Genomic DNA, 24,944 nt, shown 5'->3' with positions numbered 1-24,944 from the left:
TCAGTTGGAACAAATCTTCATTTTGGTATCCAAACTTTTATTCATTTTGGTGTATTATTTGTAAATGGGCATTTGTATGTTATAATGAAAAAAAAAAAAGAACAATGTAGACTGGATGGATGTTTGATCTGTGTTGGTCATGAAGTTGTTTAAAAAAAAAAGAAAAGGAAAAAAAAAAAGAAGCCATGATCAACAAGCTTTGCCACGAATTTAAGAGTTTTATCAAGATATATCGAATACTTCTACCAATCTGTTCATAGATTATGGATTGATGTTCCAAGTTTGTATCATTCCATTGCATATAATTAAACCTGGAACAATACGCACTAGATTTATGTAAGAAAAATATCTGTTGGTATTTCCAAAGGTTGTTAACGGCTGAAGCTATGTGCAAACAGGGGTTAAGAGAGAGCTTCGATGAAGAAAAGAGTTTGATAGATAAAAGGTAGATTGTGTCTTCGATATAATCCAATTTGTTTTATGTCGAAATGTAAGTATTTGTCTTCCCTAGAAATCTCCCAGAATGATTTCTATAATAAAGTTAATTTCATTTATATTTGACAAGAATATTCTATAGATGTTTTATACACATTTTCATGCATCATACGTTTCTTTTTGGTCGGCAAGAGTTAATTGTTCTTAGATATAGTTGTACTACTGTTCACAGTCCAATCATCTTTGTGCATCTAGAATTCATTCCTAATCAATTAAAAGTGCTTGCAAGAGTTTTAAACTTAAGTGTTTTGAAGTTGTTCACAACTACATATCAAGATTAACCATTGTTGATTGTAAAAACCATGCCAAAGCCTTTGTATTTCCTTTATTATACTATTTTCTTTTTAACCTTATAGTGTGGTGTTGCAAATTTTGTTACTGTGTTAGGTTAATCTCATTAAGTTTTATTTTGATTTTATTTTCAGTTTTCAGTAAGGAGGGGTTCTTAAGAAACGTTTTTATAGACTTTCAGCCTTTCCACCAGCCCGTAATTTGGGCTAACAAAAAGAAGATAGGTTCACGTATCTAATTGCAGCTGAGAGCAGGAGGAGGTTGTTTATTTAGCTCGGGTTTCTGGGGATACTCTAAATGAACTCCAGAATCCGGCAGAATTTCCAGAGGGGAGTTTGCACTGTGCCAGTCAGTGGTGGAGGCGCAGTGCACGCCCGTGTCTGTCTGTTGTCATTGTACCTAAAGTACGTATGGACACACATACACGCAGATATACATCCCTGACTTCGAAAAATTGTTTTTGTTAGGATGCTTAAAAGGGAAAAAACAACCCAGCTGTGTTTTTAACAGGCTCTTTGGGAGAGTGAATGCCATCCCTTTATATTGCCACACAGCACAATCTTAGTGTAATTTTCCATTGAACTTGTAACCTGGTTAATACCTCAATGCGCTTTGTGTGAGGGTTGTTAGTGTGGGCGTGGGTGGAGAGCTGCATGTCAAGGAATAATGAGAGAAGACAAATCAACAGGCAACAACAATGCGAGCTGGGACTGGCTAGTGAAAGCTAAAGGCCTTTAGTCACTGGCAGGGAAATCTAAACATTCCCATATCTATGAAGCTGGCTCATTGTGCTGCAGTTGTTACTCTCGATGCTGTGCTGAAAAAGGGATCTCATGATTAAAAAGCCAATGTGCAGGGAGTTTTGAGTCAAAGCACAGGCATCACAAGCAGCCTTTGTAAAGCAAAGATACCATCTAGGCTGATTATGTTTTCCTTTTGGCATATTTGTCACTGCAGATAGCACTTCACTGGAGACTTGGGGTAGCAGGGCTGTGCTGCTGAGGTAGTTGCAATGCTGCAGATGAGATTAAATGCATGTAAACTCTGAATCCTTTAGGGAAAAAGAGCAGCTTTGCTCAAAGCATGAGATGATAGTTATTAAAACGAAGAGCCTAAAGCAAGCAAAAATGAGCTCAGGTTTCTTTTTAATTAGTACTGGTCAGTTTTAAGTATATTTGTTATCCCAGCATAATATAATTTTAATTACCTGGAAGTCATCCATTCACAAATATCAAAGAAACATCAGTTTTTAATTTTTTTAGTATGTGTTTTTATTAGACCTGCACATTATGTATTTATAAGAAAGGGATAGATTGCATTAAACACCACAATAGGCAGGTCCCTTCTCACATAGCTAAATTGATTCCGGGAACAATTAATTACAGGTACGAACCCAGCACTTCTATAGCTAATTACCGTGTTTATACCTACTAATGTAGTTTGTTACCGAAATGCCAGCTTCTGCTCAACCAGGAACGGAAAAGAGCTTCCCATCCCCTCCTCCCCCGACAACTTTTGTGCGCTGGTTGCTGTTTCTGCAGGTGCCGATGTGCGGGCAGAGGCAGCTCCCCATAGCTCTTCCCTGCCCTTCCTGGCTTTTCCCGGCCTTGCAGCTCCACCGCCCGTGGTCCAGCCGCCGGTGGCCTCCATCGTGCTGTCGCCAGCCCTTCTGAAGCCTTTCTCTGGCAGGCTGTGCCGAGGGCTGCGCCCCCGCGCCTTCGCAGCCATGCGACAAAGCCGTGTGTGCGCGGATGGACCTTGAGATCATTTCAGTGACAGGCTGGCTGGCCGTGGCGGAGAGGAGACATTTCTGGCTCACTGACTCCTTATCGTGCCCTATGGAAGGAGGTCGGCGGGGAAAAGTCTCTGGCTGGCTGCACATCGTGAAGAAGCCAGGGCACTCGGTGCCCCGAGCGCTGCTGCCTCCAGAGCCGCTGCCGTGCGCGCCGGGGGCTCTGCGGGTCACGGGCAGCCTTGCGTCGCGTCCCCAGCCCAGCCAAGGGGCATCTCCCCGGGTGGGCTGGGGCCCAGCGGGCGGGGGTCCCACGCCCCAGCCCCGGTGCCGGATCCCGGCCCCGGAGCAGCCGCAGCGCCCAAGCAGCCTGGGAGCACCGCTGAGAGCGGGCAAGGGGGTGGTGCGTGGCTGCATGGGGACGTGCTGCCGCACCAGGCACCGCAACCAGCAGCAGGATTGGGGAACGAAAATCTTCAGCGTGCTCCGAACAGCCTCTAATACCCATTTTCACCCCCTTTTTTCTTCCAGAGCTGTATTTACTAGTGAAGACTGAAATCTGCTGTGGTGTATTTGCTCAGTTGTAACACAGCAATTTCCAAGGGTCTCCTCTTTTTACCACTGAAATTAGTGGGAGTTTTGCTATTGATTTCAATAGGAATGAGACATTTCTGTGCATTTGGTTAAAATATATTTCATAATAACACCTTATACTTTATTTATAAGCCCCTCCTAAGGCATTTCACAAATTATAGTCACACAAGAATTGATGTGTGAGTGCTGTCTTAATAACACTGTATTTTGTGTTTCAAATATTGTGTTCTAGATACAATATTTACATTTACAAGTGAAAAGGCTGCTAACCTAACAGTTATTGTTCAGAGCAGACAGATGATGAGCCATATATGCTGATGGCGAAGCAGACATGCATGGGTGCCACACGTGTTGGAGCTGCCTCGCACCGAGCACATACCGGCTTTAATTGTTTTTAAAAGGTAAGCACGAGCCAGCATGTGCCCTGCTGCAGGAGGCAGGGAGAGCTGCTTTCTCACCGAGGCTGGAGCACTGGAAGGGGATTTCCCCTCTTTTTAGCTAGGCTTTTTATTTATAAAGTGAGGAAAATGCCCCCATGGGCTGCTTCACTTTAGGCAGCCTAACATGGGATTTATCTGTGGGGGCAAGATTACAGTTGCAGACAGCGACCTGGGACTGATAACACATTGCCTCTCCCAGGCTTTCCAGCCATTGGAAGCCCTATTTCATTCACTTTCAATGGCCAAAGGTGTCTGGCTTTTTTTTTTTTTAATTGATTTTTCTGGTATTACTGACTAAAATACATTTTCTCCCTTTCTCTGGGTAATATGTGCAGTGTAGAGTTATGCTAAGGTTTAAATTTGTTCTACTTTTCCATGGTAAAAACAGCACCGCAAAAACTGAAAATGTATGGTTTTATGTTTTTTTCCCCAGTTTGTTTCCCTTTCCTCTTGTCCTCAGTTTAAGCAGTTGAGCATTGTGCCACGTGCAGCTGATAAACCTCCTCTGCTCTGGGAATGGTGTAGGATCTTCTTTTAAAATAGCTCTTCTTTGACAAGACGCTTTCTTAATGAGCTCCTACTGCCCTGTTTCTAATCAGAAGTGTGATTGGCACCTACAGACACCCGAAACAACCCTCCTCCCCAATTAGAAACGGGTGTGTGAATTATGGTGCGAGAGTGGAGTCTGTGATGGCTGTTTGGTCCCGTTCAGAGAGGGAGTATTTCCGTGTCTTGCCATGGACAAGGACTCCCACACGGGAGTGTTTTTCTGGCTGAAGAGTGCAGGAACCCCTAACACCCTGCACTGCCCAGGGTGGTGGAGCCAGAAAACATGTTCCTCCTCTTTGGGTGGAAAATAAAGCATGGAGTATAGCTTCTTTTGGATTAATGCTGGAGAATGGTGTTAGGGTAGTCTCTCACATACGTTACTGTTTAGTATTTCTTTGAGAAACTAGCAGAGGCGGGAGGAACCTGCATGAGATGCACAGTAGTAAAGATATTACAGTTTGGATAGGAGCCAGGTTGGCAAGTTCTTGCTTTAGAACATACCTTAAATTAATTCCTCCCCCAACATTCTCTTAGCTATGAAGAAAGAAAGAAAACCCCAGTGTATCAGCAGACAGTTAGGGTAGCTTACCCCGGATAGCTCACTATCCGAAGATAGTTTGCCAAAGCGATCATGTGGAAGATGAAGGTGTTTTCATAGGGTCTGCAGAAATGAAACCTCAAAGCAATGAAAGCATTTGATCAGTCTGTTAATACGTACTGCTGATGTGTTGTAGATTTCCATGAAACCCCCAGCTGCCAGAACCCCTGTTGTTTCTTTGGAAGGTGGCCCTTTGGAGAAAAGTCTCCAAGAAACCTGCTTTCCTTCAAGTTTTGCTATGAAACTCCGATAACTATGTTTTAGCACACTGAGAATTTCAGGACCTTCTCTACTCCTCCCTTTCCCCTTCCTGGTTATATCCCTGGTGAGAGGATCATGATTTTGAAAACGTGTGTCTGATGCTGGTGGGCTGTGTGCTGGAGCTGCTTTGCCCCCACAAAGGACCACGATACTCTTTTTGCTGGGCTGGCAGAGGTCCCTGGTGCTGGAGCCTCACCTCCTGCATTGAATTGCAGGTATGTCAGATGGTGAGCAGAGCTTTTGTGAGTGGCCCAGGAGGATCCTTGTTACCTTCAGGTCCTGACAGGAGCTGTAAGTTGCATGGAATCCTCCAGTAGAGGTTGCAATTGCCTCCGGGCACCTGACAAACCTCACGTACACTCTGGCAAGTAAAATTGGTGAGGGTTGCAAATTGCAGCTCTTCCTCTCCTGGGACATACAAGCTTTTCCAGCTGCACCAGAGAAGTTTGTAGATTCACAGATAACCTCCTTCAGGTCAGGCCTACACCAATGGATTTTGAGAAGTTTATGAACAGTTATTCCACAGAAATTACTTACAGATCAACAGAAAGACTCTGATTTACATGGAACTGCATACAGCAGATAAACATGTTCATCTTGTTACATTAAATATGTTGATTTATAATGAGAGAAGAAAATCTATATTTCTCTCTGTAACTGTTTACGTTTTACCCTTTAGACTTGACTTGGCAGAGTTGGATTCATACTCTGTATGCTGCAGCTCTGTGTTTCAAATACTGCAGGGGAGGGTTTATTTATTTTTAAAACTCCCCCTGTCAGACCGGATTAAGTAAAAATCCCATCATTTAAATTTTATAAATTGTTTTTTCTTTTAAATAAGCAAGTTGTCCACTTTGATTTCTCTGAATTTAAGTCAACACTGTTACTTTGCAAAGTACATATTCAAACCCTTAGATTCTTACTTAAACGAAGTTTTTGTTGGTGCTGATGATTTTTTGAGTTATGATTCAATCGCTCTGCATGAACTGCTGTTGGTTTACACGTGTTTGGGCTAGGATATATTTAAAATTTCATGAGACATACACAGTCAAGGACTGCAAAATAATCCCCCTGAAGTAATTGTGGCTCCCTCCACTCTGCCTGTGCTTCCATCCTCTTTCCCTCTGTCTTGTTGGGACAAATTCTATTTGCTTGTCTGAAGCCAGAGCATCGATAACGATGTTTGAAGCTCCTCAACCACGAACCTTGGTGAGTTGGGATGAACCCCCTGGTTTTGAGGTGGCTCCTGGGAAGATTCCCACACAATCTCCCACACAGATGGACTTACTACTCCACTGTCTCCACGAGTGTGCTGTCAAAATCCATACACAGTCAAGGACTGCAAAATAATCCCCCTGAAGTAATTGTGGCTCCCTCCACTCTGCCTGTGCTTCCATCCTCTTTCCCTCTGTCTTGTTGGGACAAATTCTATTTGCTTGTCTGAAGCCAGAGCATCGATAACGATGTTTGAAGCTCCTCAACCACGAACCTTGGTGAGTTGGGATGAACCCCCTGGTTTTGAGGTGGCTCCTGGGAAGATTCCCACACAATCTCCCACACAGATGGACTTACTACTCCACTGTCTCCACGAGTGTGCTGTCAAAATCCTTCTCACTCAAGTAATTTTCCAAAATTGCTGAACTGTCATGGACATAGGCTGAGAAGCACCATAAATGGAAATTTCATCATGCTGGAGAAGTCTTCCAAATGCTTTCCTCTCTCTGTCACTCCCCATCTGGTCTTGGCTGAGTTGTTTTATTCGTTAGTGCTGTGTCCAGCCCTGGGCTCCTCAGGACAAAGAGAGATGAGGAGCTCCTGGAGTGGGTCCAGTGGAGGGTAACAAAGATGATAAAGGGACTGGAGCATCTCCTATGAGGATGGACTGAAGGAGCTGGGCCTGTTCAGCCTCCAGGAGAGATGTCTGAGAGGGGACCCTGTCAATGTCAGTGTCTGCAGGGAGGGGTCAGAGGATGGAGCAGGCTCTTTTCCATGGTGCCAAGCAATAGCACACGAGGCAACGGGCAGAAATTGATGCACAGGAAACTCCACCTGGACATGAAGAAGAACCTCCTTCCTGCATGGGTGATGAAGCACTGGAACAGGCTGCCCAGAGAGGCTGTGGAGTCTCCCTCACTGGAGACATTCCAGAACCATCCGGACACAATCCAGTGCCGTGTGCTCTGGGATGGCCTTGCTTGAGCAGGCATGCTGGACCAGATAACTCCCCGTGGTCCCTTCCAGCCTGACCCATCCTGGGTTTCTGTAATCAGTTCACCTTTTCCAAGTGCAAGGCCATGCTGGTGGCAGGACTTTCACAGATGGATAACAGAGATACCTTTGTGTCTGACCAGTTCATCTGCTGGATCCACAGAGATGTTGAATGTGCCCAGAAAGGAAATGGATGCACTAAAGCTTCACTGGCCAGGAATGAACTGCTGCAGCTGCAGTTTCCAGCTGTGATTGCGAGCTGGAGACAGTGGAGCTAGAACTGGTGTCAAGTCCTGCTAGAATGACCCCTGTCCTACTGATTTAAAACAGGTCAGGAAGCCAAACTTGGTTTGTAGTCATGCAAGTTCCAGGCCCTGCACAAACAGTCCCGGCCTATGAGCAGAAGCTCTGATATACTTTGCATTAAATAAATGCATTCTAAGAACTGCTGAAAAGTTTCACTCAAGCAATATATTTTAAACAGGTTTACAGCTCTTTCTCCACACAATAAACTATCTCAAAATATGGGCACTGAAAACTGCCTGATTTCATATCTAAATCCAATCCATTCATCCTTTCTGTTCTTCTCTAAGTCCAGCCTGGTGGAATTTCAGCAAGAGCTTTCTTTAGTGCATCTGCTTCAACTTGACTTCAAAAGAAGTATCTGAAAGTGCACCAAAATTCACTCATTTCAAGACTTTTAAGAGAATTTCTCTGACACTGTAAGTGCTGAGAACATTCTGAGGGCATGAACATTCAGACTCAAACTCTGCCAGCATAAAGACTTTTTTTTAAAAAAATCTTGCTATATTATGGATTTTACATTCATCTTCAATGCCAGAAGACATTAAAATACATTTTTTTAATATACAGAGGAATATGCAGTTAAAAATTCTTTAGATCTGCTAAATTGTAAAAGATCCTCTGGGCCTTACCACAGCAAGTTTCTCCTGGGCTTAACTATCACTGACTTCTCTGGAAGACTTTTCAGATTAAGTTCTGCAGGTCCAGAAAATCCTCATGCAATAAAATGTTGAAAACATAAAAGATGTCTTCATTTTGATATGACCAGGAGGTCTGTAAACTAGTTTGATGTGCCTGGTAACTTTCAAAATTGTTTAAAGGCAGAGTCTAAATAAGCAGCCAAGTTTTCAGCAGATGCTCCAGGATGCTTGATGCCCAACAGTCCTGGAAGATCTGCATATTCAGATGCTGAAATACAGGGGTCTTTTTCTCATATTTTGGGAAAAGAAAAAGAGCCTAACATTTACTTATAATAACTAGAACCTGAAAAAAAAAGACTGGTGGAATTTTTGTTTCGTTCCCTCCCGCCATTTGAGATGTCTTTTTTCCTAAGATGAAGAGGATTCACTTTAATTCTTTTTTTCTACACAGGTACATTTATTATTGAACAAGCACCACCACGTGCTTAGTGTGATTAAAAAAAGAAATATAGGCAGGTCTTGCATTCACGTAGCTCACAAGAGAAAATAAAAAATAAAGAGGTGGCATGGGAGATAGGACTTGCTTCCACCACCTCTTAAAGGCATAAAAGCATCTTCTTTCCTATTTCTGTTGTGCTCTGTAGTTATGATGTTTCTCCAGCACAGGCAAAAGAGGAAGGACACTTTAACTAAATTTCTAATATATGATCCTGGAGAAATACTTGTTTAATACATGTGAGAGTGTGTGTTTGAGTTTAGTACTTGTAGTACACCCATGTTTTTAATGGGATGTGTTACAACCTTGTGGTTTCAGGAAAAACTTGATTAGCAGTTCACCTTCCAATACTGGCTGGGTAGAAGATTTTTGTAAGTTAGGCTCTTGCACTTTCCCAAAAGCTGTGTTTGGAACAGTATCACTGCTTAATATTAAATTTAAATATTAAACCACTGCTTAATATTAAATTTAAATATTAAACCACAAGTATCAAATCTGGAGTAGCTGAATGCCAATCTTCAGATGCTTGTAGCTACTGTTACAGAAAATTGAATTCAGCTGTACCCTGGAAATTGCTTTTGAAATGTCTTTACAAAAAGAGAAAAAGACTTATCTATGAAAATATTCTTCTCATGTTCCGAATACTTATATTTTGAAAACCTCAACACAACAGAAATTATATAAAGAATTCTTATTTGACATATTAAAGGCACAACGTTTTAAATTTCATTACTGCTTTCTTGACTGTGTGTCACAATTCTGTAAAGATCAGGTTCTTGTGCTGAATTGGGAACGTCTTCACTGGGATGAATTTATTGTTTCCCTGCTGAGTTTGGTGGTTTCAGTTTGTAGCCAGCTAAAAAGTAGGAAGTTCTGCTTAAAAAAATGCAGTAAACAAAACCCTCTCATTCTGCAATCTCTGCAGAGAGGAGCCCTCTGAGCACAAGTGAGGATGGCACAGACTTTCCATCCAAGCCAGCAAGGGGCCTCTGGAGATGCCAAAAGGAGCTGGTAGCACATTGCCACAGCCTGTCAGAAGAGGCTGTGCCCATTCTTCAATTACCTGAGCTGCTCCCCTTAGTTAAATATTTACCTTTAAGTCAAGGGAAGACAGAACTGAAGAAGGATGTTTTGGACACCAGAGCTGGACAGGCACAGAGTGGTTATGGGTAACAGGCACAGAAAATCACCAGGTAAACACTCCTCTGGCTTCCCAAGTCAAAACTGCTGTTGGTGCCACAAATGAAATCTATACTTTATCCACACTGTATCTACACTCTATCCACACTGTATGTACACTCTATCTACCCCGTATCTACACTCTATCTACCCTCTCTCTACATGCTATCAGGTAGCAATACAAAGCTCTGTCTCACCTATCAGCTTGCTGGATTAGTCAAGTCACTGTCACGTGTTGTAACTGATAGGAGATTTTGGAAGAGAAGACAAATTTTGCTCCATGTCTTTGCCTTAGGTAAACACCACCGTGCATCTGCATTCTCTAGCACTTACTTTACAAAGCACATTTAGTGACTCAGAAAAAAACCCAAACGAATGCAGATTTACAGAAAGAGTTTCTTTTATTACTCAAAATACTTGTCAGCTTTAATATGACCCTCCTGAAGTTTTGGAAACGGAAGCCTTACAGATGCACAGGGCACACATACAGACAGATACACACGTGGGATACACATGCTGCTCACTAACAATTTTCAGGTAATATCTTAACTAGAAATGGGGCTGTGACTTTCATGGTATTTTCTCCCCTGTATGCTAAGCCAATGACCTATTTAAATATGTTGGCAGCAATTTATATGCCTTGTGACTTTATATTCCACAAAGAAATACCGTGTTTTGTGTTATTTACATTAAAAAGACGTGCTATGTAAAACCTTTGTTAGAAATCACTTTATCCTAAGTACTTAAATTATTTCACACTTTCAAAAGGCACAATTATGTATCTAATGAGAACTTCCATTCAGTGTTACACATAATACAAAAAGAGAAAAAATGTTTGAGACATCAATGATAATATTTTAAATATGTTGGCATAGGAAAGTAGATGTCTTTTTCCTTCACTAATCTGACAGTTCAGTTCTGAAACTTTATTTTGAAAAGATTTAAAAAGGATTTGTGTCTTTAGAAATAAAAAAATATAACAGGCATATCTAAAAAATATGGAAGAGAAAACCTGATTGTTACTACTAATGAAATAGCTGATGACAAAATAGTAGTCTTTTTGATTTTGATCACAAAAAATAAACTGGTAGTGACAGGATATGATGGATAGATTTGACATCCTGGCAAATCACTGTCATTGATTCAATTATTCTAATTCAGAATAAAAGCTGTATACAGTATGTGTTTATGCTACAGTGGAGTTTTTTAAGTGATTGACAATCATCATATTAGTTAGACAGTTTTAAAAGCTATGTCTTTGTTTTACACAGTGTTGTCAAGAAAAAAATAAAGTAGAACCTGGATTGCAGGAAAAAAAAAAGCAAACCACTTCCCCAAGTCTTGGTTCCAAACCCATCAAAATATGTTATCATTATTGCATCCTATTAACATGTTCTTTGAAGACTCAGTTTCACTCCAGCCATGTAATACTCTATTACAAAGACTAAATTTTGAAACTGTAATGCAATCTTACAGCTGGGTAGCTTGGAAGTTCTGCAGAGAAGATGATATTACCTTTCAAAATGGAAGTCAGCCTCAGAAGAAAGAATGCAAACCGCTTTAATTCCCAGGTCAGCTTTGCTTTACTGTTCCTTTGTTTGATGAGAGAGACACAGGGATATATACAGAACAGTTAGAAGTTCACAAATGCCATATCTGAGGGTACAAAAGCCTGAATTACTTGTATATTCTGGCTGCTTTAGACCAGCTCGCTGTGATATCCTTCCCCGAGCTCAAATGCACTCTTCTGGTTTCCCAGCATTAATGTAGCTGTCGGTTTGAATTTCAATCTTGAATTATGTCTGTTGACATAATTTCATAGTGCTGACTTCAATTGTTTAGGATTACTGTTTTGAACTACATAAGGAAATCAATTCTTTCCTCTCTGGTTAGGAAATTCCATTCAAGTGCATTTTAATGCATGTAGTAAGACATAAGGCAAAGTAATTATCTATAATATATTCTGATTTACCCCCTCCCCCCTCCCCCATTTCAATTATTGGCACATTAAATAACAACTATCTTATATATTCTAAATTTATTATTACTTATTTAATAAACTGACGTAGGGATTTCCTGAAATTTAAGAATGGTATTTCAATTACAGAAATGAATGTTCTTAAAAGTGTGCAGTTTGCTTTTTGAATAACACATGACAATGAATTGCTTAGTTCCATTCCTTTATTTCAATAAACCATCCAACTCAGTATTCATACAAAATATTATATGTAAGTATATAAAAATTCTTTTGGGAAAAATATCCCTTTATTTTTAATGTAAAAAGAAATAGAAATGAAAGGGTTATCACAGTTTTTGTATTTTAAGGAAAGGAACAAAATACTCCCTGTTTCTACTAGAGCAGAACAATGGCAGGACCCAACATAACCGAAGCTTTAAGCAAAATCCAAACAAGACCAAAATTAGTACAAAGAAACCAGAACATTAAAAAAAAGAAAAAAAAAAAAAAAAAGGAAGGCATCATATGACAACATGTATTTTTAAAGACTGCTGGGTCAAATCACTAAGAAAAATATTTATATAAGTCATTAACACTCATAATTAGAGTGTCACATAAATCTGAGTGAAACTGCTAAGTAGAAATCACTAGAAGTCCAGGTGCTTCTTGCCGATGGCCATCGCACCACATCCTGAGCTCAGCAGTTTGGCGGATCCTGCCAGATCCTGTTTGCTCGCGCGGCTCACTGTGTCTGACAAGTCTGGAGGCAAATGCAGCCGCTGTGGCAGGAGATTTTCAGGAGGGAGAGAGAGACGGGGAGAGAGAGGGAAGAAAGAGAGAGAGAGAGAGAAAAACAAGGAGAAAAAAAAATAAATGCAGTAGAAATCATTTTGCACAGCGTATTTCAAAATGCAGTGTTTTTCCTGACTGATCCGTGTTTACTCGCACAATAAAGCACTTCCCAGACACTCTTCTAGGCTGACCTGGCAACAGTTTTTTACATTTTCAATACATTGGATTCTGTAAATTGGAATAGATTTTTTCCTTATGAAAATTTTCTAAACAAAATACAAATTTGCTCAAGGTATTTAATTATACATATGGGCATTTTTCCTTTAAAAACCAGTGTTTTCTCTCTACATCAAATTATAGCACTACAGTGTAAGTATAGTTTTATTTTAAATATGGACACATGGTGACAGAGTCTGAAAATAAATTATGGGATGGTCAAAAGATGGAGAGGGCTCACCCCTGTTGCACATTATTTTGCTAGATGTTTCCTCTTCATATTCTACTGATAGCGGCTAAATAAAACCAAGCAGTGACAGTAGTTGCATTTGTATAAGGCAATCATATATGTTAATCAAAGCTTGCCCTCCCCAGTGAGTTGTAGGAACATTAAATCCAGTTTACAGATGGGGAAACAGAGACACAGGTTACATGGCTGCCCACAAGCACGTGGTCCTTGCACAAGAAACCTTATTTTTCAACTATGACAAAAATACTTCCACCCTCCCTCTGAGGGTCTTTTACATGGGAGATATATAAAAGACATGACATTACCATTTAGCTTTTGTAAAGTAAGGTGAAAATTAATGTAAAACTGAGGCTTTAGTTGCTCAATTACCGGCTTGCTTTTGGACACAGTGAGGCACTGAAAGCTGGTCAGATGAGACAGCTGAGTGTCTTCGGCACAGTGCAATAATTTATGGAACTGGTATCATGGAAGGAGCATATTTCTTGAAAGATTTAGTAGTCAAAGGCTAAACTGGGTGGTTCTTTTAAAATGCACATGCCTCTGAAGGGAACAGAGGAACAGTAGTGGCTGCAAAACTGTATTATGAGGCTGTGTGGGCTATCCTTATTCTCAGCCTTTGCTACATATTTGCTTTTATCACATATAAATACAGCTTCTTTTACTCAGTATTTTTGGAACATTTGTATCATAAGAATTCAATTAAAAAGCACAAGAAATCATTGAATTTACAGTGAGCTGACTGTTGAATTCCTTGCTGGTTTTGAGACTGTGCAATTTGGCACAACTTGAGAGATGCTCCCAAGGGCTTCCCACCACTGGCTACTCCTGGCTGTGGGCAGCACTGGAGAAGAACTGTGTTGTTGTTCTCTCCAAGGGAAGGAAATGCATAAAGCAATGCATGAGGAGTAGGAAAGCCTGTGTCCAGGGTGAGATGCCATACCCCAGTGCTGGAATAGGAGAAAGATGTGTATTTATTGACAGCATTTTGCCTGTGAAGCACAGCTCACATATCAACCCTCACTCCCTGTAAATACCACACAGTAACTCTGCAGCTCTGACATTTCACTGTACTAAACCAGTGAGGATCCTTCACTCACAGTTCTCCCCTTACTCCAAAGAAGGTTAAGCCTGGCTGTGGCTGTGGCCTGTAGCCCGTGGCGCCTCATTTCTGCCTCAACACACACAAGCAGGGCACGAGCCTATCTCCTTTGGCTGCTGAGCAAAACGTTTGCTGGGAAGAGCCAATGTACAGCTTGGATTGTATGGGAGGGGCTGTAACCACTGAAAAGCAAAGGAGCAGAAGAAGTACAGGGGAGCACTTGGCAGATCTCTCAATCACATTTTCTTTCTTAAAAAGCATACAGTACTCTGCTGGCAGGGTGCAGGGTAAGAGGGATGTGGGAGGTGGAGAGACAAGTGAAGGAATCCAATCTTCTCCCACTCTCTGTTGACATCTCTGTGCCCTCACCAGGAGCAGGAGAGGAACTTCCTCTGGGGAGCATGTCGTAGCACTGCCATCCTCCTGCAATTACTGACCCTTTGCCAAGTCTGCCAAATGGATTCTGAGCAAGGTGATGAAGAGCTAACAGAACCAAGGCTCAGCAAACTCATCTTAAGCAGGGACTGACTAAATATCATAGACAGGGAACAACTGCAAAAACCCGTGCCACACCACCCTGGACTTAAAAGTGTGGTCAGAAAAGAAAAAAATCTTTTGCATTTACACATTTACATTAGTCATTTGGTCAATGCTGTGTTCATTCGCTAATATATATATTCTAAACAGAAAATAGACATAAGAATGTTTATAAATCTGCAAAGCCTTACATAGGAAAAGGAAAAAATTAAAGAACCTCAGATTGGATGCTGGAAGTGAATTAGGCTTTTACAGATGTACTTGTTATGATACAGAATTTCATTATACTCTTGTTCCCCCATCTTCTTCAGTGAAGAGGATGCACACTGCTCATTTAGTGACTGGCTAGTCATTTAGTGACTGGCTATTCAGTATTTTATTTTCTTGTCACTGTTTACTCTGAACTTTTCTGACATATTTATTGTACACTATTCAAACCTTGTTCTGAAGACAGAATGGCTTTTCAATAGCACATGTCAGCATATAGCACTTGAATGCTTCACAAATACCAACTGTGTTATTTTCCTAATATTCTTGTGAGAGGAGGCAGCAAAGTTACCTCCATTTTAGAGACAGGGAATTGAGGCACATAAAACACATAGCAAAAGGTATCTACTAATTTCAGAAACAGAAACTGAGGCAGTTAGGACTTGCTTTTCCAGAATGTTTAGCATTTTACAGAATTTCACATGTTCAAACGCTGACTTCATTTGCAGCTGAGTGCTCAGTATTTTTCAAGAATCCAAAGTCAGGCACTCAGAAAACAAGAGACACAAAATAAGAGTGGTATTGGCAGAGACACACATGATATCCTTGATATCCTTCCATGTCTTAATTACGAGACCATCCCTCCTGCAATCTTTTCCTCTACAATCCATTCCTCTACAATCCCAACTTTCACATTATAACAAATTGCTGGTTCTCCAGGAATCACATTTCACTGCATATGCCACATTCATCCTTAGATCAGACATGTTCTGAACAACAAACCACACCACAGTCCTTTGAAAACAACTGGGTATTATTCTGCCATTAAGATCTGAATCACTGGACATGCACATGCTCCCTGTGAACAAAGCCTGCACAGGTATTTCAAAATATCATTCCTTATATTTTTTGTGTGAAGAAATTTTCTGTGTGCCCATATATAGCACTGAAAATATTAATCCTAATAAATATTTTAACACCATTTAAAAATATTCTAAATGTTAAGCCACAGACAAACAGGAAATTCATTGCATGGCATCTACATCCACAGGTTTAGCAACTGGCCTTTATTTTTGGCACCAATAGGGACATTGTGATCACTTGAACTAAGGTAGTAAGTGATGGTATGAACAGGCTGTGATCCTTCTGGAACACCAGCACCACAAAACAGACATTTTCACAGATATTTGCTGACCACAGAGAAACACTCACATTTAAAGTCCTAGTTAAGCACAGGATGTTTTCTGGTGGACAGACTTCTCTGCTATTTCTGATGGCCTGACCTCCATTCCTTTCAAGCTCTCTTTCTCTGACCAGTCTGGTAAAAATCAGGATGTTTTTGCTCACAGTGGCAATCCCAATCCTTGTCCAGGCCTTCCTTCCATCCCACAACTGGCTTTCATGACAAAAAAATCTCTTCTCTAGTTATCTGCAGTCCCCAGGTCTCAGCTTTCTGCTTCCAAGCTCTTCCTTCCCGCCCCTGACAGTCCTGTATTTTTCTCGCCTCTGTTTCCATGCCCTGCTCCTGTTCCTAAAGCCTAGGTTCAAATTCAGCACCAGGCCACCCCTCCTTGCCTCAACCCCTCGTCTTCCTCATCCTCTATTTTGTTCTGCTCCTCCTCACCCATTATTGATCTGTCCTCCTTTCCCCTGCTGGCACTGCTTCCCATTCCTGCTTCCTGCCCCTCTCCTCTGCCCTGGTGCCCCAGCCCAGAGTGTGGGCACAGGCAATGGCTCACCGGGTCCAAAAAGCAGGTAAATGCCTGCAGGAGAGTCAAGCTGAATGCACTGAGTGTGCCCAACAGGTTGGGTTTTCACAGGACAGCAAGAATGCATCCCTGGCCTAAATGCTAGACATAAAATTATTTAAAATAATTTAACATCTTCACTAAAATATTCCAGAAACACAAAACTTTCTGTAGCCAAGAGCAAGCTGGCAGGGCAACAGTATTTTAAGGCAAAATGGTCATAACATGGCAAAAGTAAACATGCAAGTGAAAACAGGATCCTATAATCACCCTCCTTGGGATAACTTCTTAAAAATATATCAATGTAAGGTAAAGTTTATCAATGAAAAACTAGGGAATGCTGGAGTAAACTTCCTTTGTGCAGAGTTAATTGTGTATCTGCATTATTACAGCATGTTTAATTACATGATCACACAGCATTTTCACCCATGGAGGCTGTCAGGAAGGTTTAAACTCAGGATCTTCAGAATCAGACTGTGATTTTCATTCTCTGGCTGAAGAAATAAGTGGCTCTGAAAGAAGGATATTATGGAACATGGCATAGCTGGGGAAGGGGCATGGTGTGAGTTGTGGTGCTCTGTTTTGGGCAGTCTGGAAGGCTTTGTGGAGTAGGAACAATTACACTGAAACCAGCTGAGCACACAGCTTTAGGGCATGCGTTACGAAAGGAAAACACTTTAGACAAAACTTATTACATACTTTGGGCCTGCTCCTCCCTCTGCCTGAAGAAAACCTCTAATTACTTCATTTGCTCTCAACGGGGAAAAGAAGGTAGAAGTGGAAGATGAGATTATGTAAAAGGACAGCTCAGAAGGGACACAGAGCAACCAGTGAGTGCAGTCCCAGCACAGAGGACCAGATACACACTGATGGTTTTCTGACTCTGGTCTGCTGTGTAAGACTGGCATGGAAAGAACCACATCATGGCTATTCCAGGAACTTCCTGTGGGCTGCTACGTTTGGTTGGGGTCAAGTTATTTTTAAAATCCTACTATACAAAAATACTAGCAAGTGCTTTTGCCAGTGTATCTTACTGTACCAAGGGGATTGTTTTAGAGGTTTATTAGAAACCCTCCAGATTTTCCAATGCCGAGCCTTTTTTCTCTTCAGTATTAAGAGGACTGACCAGCAGTTTTCCTAAAAACCTCTCCTGATGTTTATACTTCAGTTACAAAATGCATAGAAACAGTACACATGCTTAAACTGGCTGTGAAAGGAACTGAAAATAAAGTAAAAATCTATGACTGAACTTAAGTAACCAGTGACAGGGTAAACAAGGAGTTAGCTACCAGAGATAACGTTAAAGAACTGATTACTGTACAGCTACAGACATCAGCTACACATTCTTCTGAGGAATCTACTGCCACTGCACCGTGGAGGCAACTAGTGAAATCCAGTATTACACCTACACAGGATAAAAACCAAACAGTTCAAAAATTCCTTATCAGATTTGAGGAAATACGTATCTGTATGAACTGTTTTTATACAGAGACAATTGAGGTTGAAGACACTCAAGATACAGCACAATTTCATAAAATTAATTGAGGGCTACAAAAATCACATATTCTTTAAAATGCTTTAAGCAATAAAGAATACAAATTTTTTTAGCAACAATGTGATAAGCAGATATATGTATATTGGCAAAAATCTAAACCTCAAGTAATTCTGTATATAACTCCAAAATCATCATTATATTTTCATACCTATTGGAAGTGTAATACTGTAGCAAAAAAATACATAACAACACGAGTGATGCAAAGTCACTGAATCTCATTAAAAATGAGGTGACAGTTTGCTCTTAATTTGATTCATATTAAAGTTAATTTCACTGAAGTCAGCCTTGTGACTCTGTTAACAGTTACATGAAGCTTTAACAACTGAGCCCAAGCTTCCCAAAAATCTTTACAATTCATTTATTTGGATCTTTGACCAAAAAAAAAAAAGCTTGTTAGTCTGCTATGGCTGCAGCCCTGCCTTGGGGCAGGGAGATGGGTTAATGACCTCTCTAGATCCCTTCTACTTCCATTTGCTACAACTCCATGAAGACTGAAGTCACCAAAGCCGAAGGGATTTGGTTTAGGGGGAAGAGGGGGGTGGGGAGAAGAATTTTAGGAATGCTGGGAAAATGAAAGATGCAGACTCTTAGTTGGGGAGCTTTACATCCTACTTACTTCTCTTTGAAGCAGAACTCTCCCTGTTCCATAAAGCCCCCACAAGACAGAATGGGAACAGACTGTAGCAGAAAGGCTGAGCTCCTGTTACTGTTTCCCCTTGTTTATGGTGCCCACAATCCACCACTTGCATTACATTTTCCATTCTATGTCTTTCTATTATCACCTCACTTATAACTACCAGTAGTAATTTCTACCTTTGGGCTTAGCATAAGCACAAAGATGTGCAGGTATGAAACTAAATTTCTTCTGGAGAGAAAGGCTTTTCTCAAATACTTGACATAGAGGTTACTACAAGTTTTGGCTTCTTCTCTTGCCAAACTCTCCAAATGAGGAGCACCAGATATGTGTATTCTGATGAAATTAGTTCTCTTTTATATGATATGCAGTCTACTGGAGTGACATATCATTTATATTGGCATAACTTTGTAACTACTCATGTAGCAAAATACCGCTATGAAAACACACAAAAATTTTATTACTGCCACAAAGCCTAAAACTTCTGAGCTAATATAAGTTCAAATCTCAATGACTAAACAATAAGCCCTTTGCCACTGAAGACATTATGAGCTCTCTCAGCAAGGAACAGAAAAGTTATTCCAACTGGCCTAGACCTGTGTCAGGCAGAAATCATATGGTTGTTGTGAAATTTGGTTCACAAATAATGATGGTGTCTCACAATCGACAATATTTATCTTGTGGAGAGAATGGAGCCAAACTATTCTCCCATAGCTGCATTTCAGTCTAACACAAACTCTTCTTTAACCATTTACTATGAATCTCTTATATTCCTGCTCATGTTGCAATTTGCTCAGTACTTTAGCAAACTCAGGAGATAAAAGAGTAGGTAACTGTTTCTCTGTATAATGGACATGACCTGAGATTCTTCTTGTACTGCTGTATTCCCAGACACTACATCACCATTTTTAGATCACAGGAATGGATACATTTTCTAAACTGGTCACAAAGACCAAAAGACTTGACTTTAAAAAAAGAGCATTCTAAAATTTTCTACATTTCAGGTAACTGTGACTGTGACTTACAAGAAACCACAGATCTATCAACTCATGTTAAAATAATCACATCTAACCACATGCACATCCTATTTCTTTTTTTTAAGTTGGAGCACAACCCAAGCCATCATGATGTTAACTATTGCCAACACCAGGTGTTGAGAGAAGGCTTCCAGTAAGAATAACTGATAAATAAACTTCTACCTATATATGTCTGTCTGTCTGCTACAGGATAGATAATACTACTGAGAATATTTGAACAGATAATACTACTGAGAATATTCTAAAACTCCTATTTTCCATCACTTAGATAATGTAAAATAAAACCAGGGCAATTCTCACTTTCACCTCACTTACAGAACAGTGATGTTTTACTGTGGGTTTCCAATAGTATAAACAGATTATTTAAATAGCATTTTTAAGGACACATGGCAAAATTAAGAACCATTAATTAACCTACTCTTTGTATGATAGATTTTGCAAAAATCCATTTTACATTTCAGAACACTACAGCTTTCCAGTGTATCTGCTTTACAGAAGGGATATGATAATATCCAGGAGAATTCAACTTGAACTGTGCTGATTTATTTGGATGTGCCACATGGTACTGTTTCTGTTTTCTGACCAGAAATCTGGATTCATGACTCTGAATTTAAAGTTTAGTTTTATAACACTGGCTGCTGTTCAGAGATACTTGTTTGTACCAGTACAATTCAATTCTGTACCTGTTTGTGTAAAAGGCATCCCTGGGGTATTTTGGGTGGCTGAAGAAGTTCCAGTTCCAGACTGAGTAGAGATGGGTGGGTTTCTGTATGTGCAGCTCCAGTTATTAATTTTCAGTGACAGGAAAGGAAAGCACAGACAATTGTCCGAACGAACTCATTCCAAAGAGAAACTCTAACATGTGTTAAAGACGATTTGTTCCATGTGAAGAGACTCAAGTGAAAGAGAAAAATATCAGGAATATTTGCCTTCTCTGACACCTGAGAATGCCACCACTGTTTGGCACCATGAGGTGCCCTTAATCACACAGAACAGACACACTTTACGTTCTAGCTGGAGTCTCTGGATAATGAAGAAGCTCCCTGTTTTATAAAGAGGGATGGATCCATCAGTAATGGTTACAGGCTGCCCAAGGACTGCAGGTGTTCAACTGCTTGTCTGATCCAAAATTCAGAGAAGCCCATGGTAATCTTACAAGCAGAACTGGACTAAACACTTATATAACACACTACAGTAATATTGATACAGCTCTTATCAAATTGAAAGACTGTCTCTGTCTTGAAGAGTTTATGGTCTGAACACACAAAGTGGGCCAAAAAGGAAAAAGTAAAAGACAAAACATCAAGGCAGAAAGAAAAATGTCATGATATATAAATACTCTATTAATGCCAAAGCTTTTGTTTATTTTCTTCTAACTGAAAAAGTAATGTTTAGAAAGGCGAGTGAAAGAGAAGAGCCATAGGGAAATAAATTAAGTGACAAAGGGCTGAAGAAAACATGGAGTGAAGAAAGGGAAAGATGGAGGCCAGGAAGAGATATATTAATCTAGGCATGCTATGGTTGAGATTGGAATATATTGTCTAAATCTGAAGGGAAATACTGTTCTAAATTCAAGCAGTAGTTCATGAGTCTGATGTTATCATCTGTGTTGAAAGCAAGGACAATTCTCCTGTGGATCGGTTCTTTTTGCTGAACTTCTCCTCCCTGAGCTTATATAAGAGGAGTGTGGGCCCTGTGATGCAAGTCTGAGTAATTCCAGGGCTCTCAGGACAGTCGGGTGGATGCTGATGTAAATGTCACATTCTCTTCCCTGACGGACTCATTCAACCTAATTGCAGCTGTCTACAAGTCAGCCATTCAGTCTAACCTACATTATATACCTAGGGTGAGATGAATTGTCCTTGCAAGTGCTTGTCCATATCTGCTGATTATTCAGGAAACCTGAGTGACTAGCTTAAACCAAATTCTTCACTTGGAGTCTAAAAGGTCAAGGGGAGGATTTCAGTCCTACAACTCTATGAAGCTTCTCACTGAATCAGTGCCTCCACTGTGTCTACTCCTTCTCTGAATGACATTGCAACATGCCACGGAGTACAGATTTCATATCAAACCACAGATGGCTCACTGGAAATGTTCCAGAGTTGCTGATGATGCCCACGATGCTCTACAACAACTTGAGTCTCTCTACTGGGAAGCTTGAGAAGTGTTCAAGGCACAGTGTGTACAAACAAAAGCTGTGTATGTGAGGAGGAGGGAGAAGCAGCATTCAGAGCAGAAGCATCTGTTCCAGGATTACAGTGTTACTGTCACCCTCTAAAATTTCAGCCAAATTGAAAACCTAAACAAATATTTGAGTTTGCATCCAAAACTATCCGGTAAAGTTCATTGTAATTTACCAGGCTTCTGTCTCAGTTCCTGTCAGATTTCAGAAAACTCATTAATACCCTCATTTAAAACCCATTACTGAGGGTGTGCAACTGCACCAAATAACTGATAAAATGTATTCTGCCTCTTGATAAAATTGTCCAGATAAATTTCAGCACTTCACAGAAAGGTTCTGCTCCAAGACAGGTAACTCACACTGGCAAGTCTCCATGACAAGTGCATTTCAATGACCGGTTTGCCAACTCAAAAAGTAAATGTTAGCTGGAGCGGGGGGTTGGGGGGGGGGGGTATCATTTTATACCAGGAACAAGCCCTGTACTCTGTATTTACTTTTTAAAGTCACTTGGAATCAGAAAATTTCCAGTGCTAGACAGCCGAGCACACCTGTGAAGCATTTCTGGGTGTTCAGACCTGGAGCAAGCACTGCCCACAGGGAAGATTCATTATCCCTATTCCACAGCCCACCCATCCCTCCTCCAGACATGACGGCTTTGGAAACAGGGAAGTGCCTCAACTTGGTGCAGAAACATATTACATGACCAGAACACAACAATTATCACATTTGTAAAGCTTCAGGGATAGGAACAATTTAATAGCTTTTTGAAGCAGACTAATTTTCCGGAGATTCTCATCCTTTTTTTTTATTATTTTGCTTTTCATGCATGGACAAGCTCTTTGCTACAGGTATTTTCTGAGTCTGCTTTGCAGGATTGTTATGTGTGGAGAAACACAAATCATTCAATCACTTTAAAACAGTGAGAGAGAAATAAAAAAGGTCTATGTAGGTGCAAATTACTGCTACTAACCTCTGTTTTAAAAGCAAGTATCATTTAGATAGATAAATGTATTGCTTATTTACAAAATCCTGCACATTTACAAACCAGGGCTGCTAAACAGATGACCAGTTTATTTTTGTAGCTTTTCATAAGCTAGGAACTTCAGCTCTGCAGTGGCAAATGCCACTGTGAGACACCTTATGTTAAGGCAAAAAGCAGGCCAGAAGAGAAAAATAAAATTTATTTCTGCTATCATTGTCTTCTCACCCTGAAACTGGCACTGATATAGGATGTATGTTCAGTTCCTGTAACTCCCAGGTAAGGATGTAGACAGTACATAATCCATATTCTAATATATCTTCAGCACTAATCCCCTGTGACTCAGGGCTGTTGTTTAAAACTCCAGATAACAAAGCCTTTTGTAATGTTACTTCCAAATAATCTTTAGACTTCAGAAATCCCTGAAGTGTAATTTAATATCTGTAATATTGGCTCCACCTGTTTTGGTATGAAAACTCATGGTGGCATATTTTTATTCAGTAATTGATATTACTTAGAAGAAGAGAAAAATTGCATTGGTGACCAAGTGGTCATTCTGCCCACTCTATGGGAAGCCCATGCTTTAAAGGAACTTTAAACACAGAATAAGAAGGGGAAAGGTTAAAAGACAGGTCACACCAATTTCTTTTTAAACAACTCTGTTTCAGACAGTAGGTCTCAGTGTAAATGAAAACAAATATATTAAATATGAATGACAGAAACTGGTATCACATTAAATGCAAGACTTTTGTGAGTAATTTTGATTAAAACAAACATTGTTATTTATCTGAAAGTTAGGGGGAGGGTTGAACATTTGAGCAGATTCCTACATCAAAAACATGTTTTGTAAAGAAACTATATGTCAAATTATAGCTATTTGCTTTCAGCTGTTTCAAGCAGTTATTTAGTTTTGTACTTTTCATGTGTCAGTATTTTTTTCATTTCACTTCTTTATTCTGTACTACAAGTAAGTCTCTTTAGAGCAATAAGATCTTTAAAATCCCTTTAGTGTTTAGAAATGTCAACAATTCAGTAGATTATACTTGATGAATAGGCCAGATAGAAAAAACCTGCCTCAAGTTTTTATCTCAAGTGAAGTAAGGTGCTTTGAAGAGCACTTGATTTGAGATTTAGAAGCCTGCCACTATTCAACCAGACACTCTTGAGAGCTGTTAAGTCCTGACCCATAGCATGAAAACAGGTTGCAGGAAGGGAAGAAACACCACTAAGAAATATATTTTGTACTCCCTGTGTCATTATTTCTTCTAAATACCATTTAAACATTTCTTCCTATAAATAAGTGAAAACCTAAGAGACAAGGCAACCTTATCAGACCATCTTATTTGAGTATTTTGAATGTAGCTGGAACTTGCCAGGGGGAACAGCTACAGCACTGGAAAAAGATGAGGCTCTAAAGGGAAAAAAAAAATCTAAATGGTTCCTTCCATTTGAATAGACTACACTGACATACTAAAGCTTCGTATTTTTGACAAGAGACATAGAAAACAAAAAGGTTTTCACTTCAAAGCATGCAGTGGAAGAACATGGAGTGGTTTGATTTGCTATAACTATAGAAAAATATTTTTTCATCCTTTGCTATCAGTTCCACAGTCTAAAACAAATCTCAGCACCAGACTACAATGAATTCATTCAACATCACAAAACAATCAGTTTAAGATATCTGCACAGCAATAATAATATCAGATGAAAAGTAATGCAAACTGTAAGTCACCCCTTTTGTAGGAATATCTGTTCTTAACAGATTATTGTGCTTGTGCACAGGCTCTCTCCCCCAGCACTACTTTAGCTTCATAACCGGTTCCTTGAATAAGAACATAGTTAATAACCTAACAGCAACTGACCACATTATTTGGGCAAATGTCTCATCAGTATCTCCTGCCCTACTTTCTGCATCTCTGAGTTTCATAGAGATATAAAAGAAAAGGCAAAACTAGGTCATTCCT

At 40.1% G+C, this 24,944-nt stretch overlaps 1 protein-coding gene across 1 annotated transcript in view; it reads right to left on the bottom strand.

Annotated features, from left to right (window-relative positions):
• Window positions 1-11,903: 11,903 nt before the first annotated feature.
• The window catches only part of ELP4 (elongator acetyltransferase complex subunit 4), a 137,992-nt gene continuing 124,951 nt past the window's right edge, over window positions 11,904-24,944 (bottom strand). Inside the window, exon 10 of the mRNA XM_069016511.1 lies at window positions 11,904-12,523. Within this exon, the coding sequence (XP_068872612.1) occupies window positions 12,392-12,523 (132 nt within the window). The 3' untranslated portion in view covers window positions 11,904-12,391. The remainder of the gene's footprint in view (window positions 12,524-24,944) is intronic.

This window comes from Aphelocoma coerulescens, chromosome 5, assembly GCF_041296385.1.
Source record: "Aphelocoma coerulescens isolate FSJ_1873_10779 chromosome 5, UR_Acoe_1.0, whole genome shotgun sequence".
In the NCBI taxonomy this organism is placed as follows: domain Eukaryota; kingdom Metazoa; phylum Chordata; class Aves; order Passeriformes; family Corvidae; genus Aphelocoma; species Aphelocoma coerulescens.
This window is presented reverse-complemented; position numbering and strand designations above follow the sequence as displayed.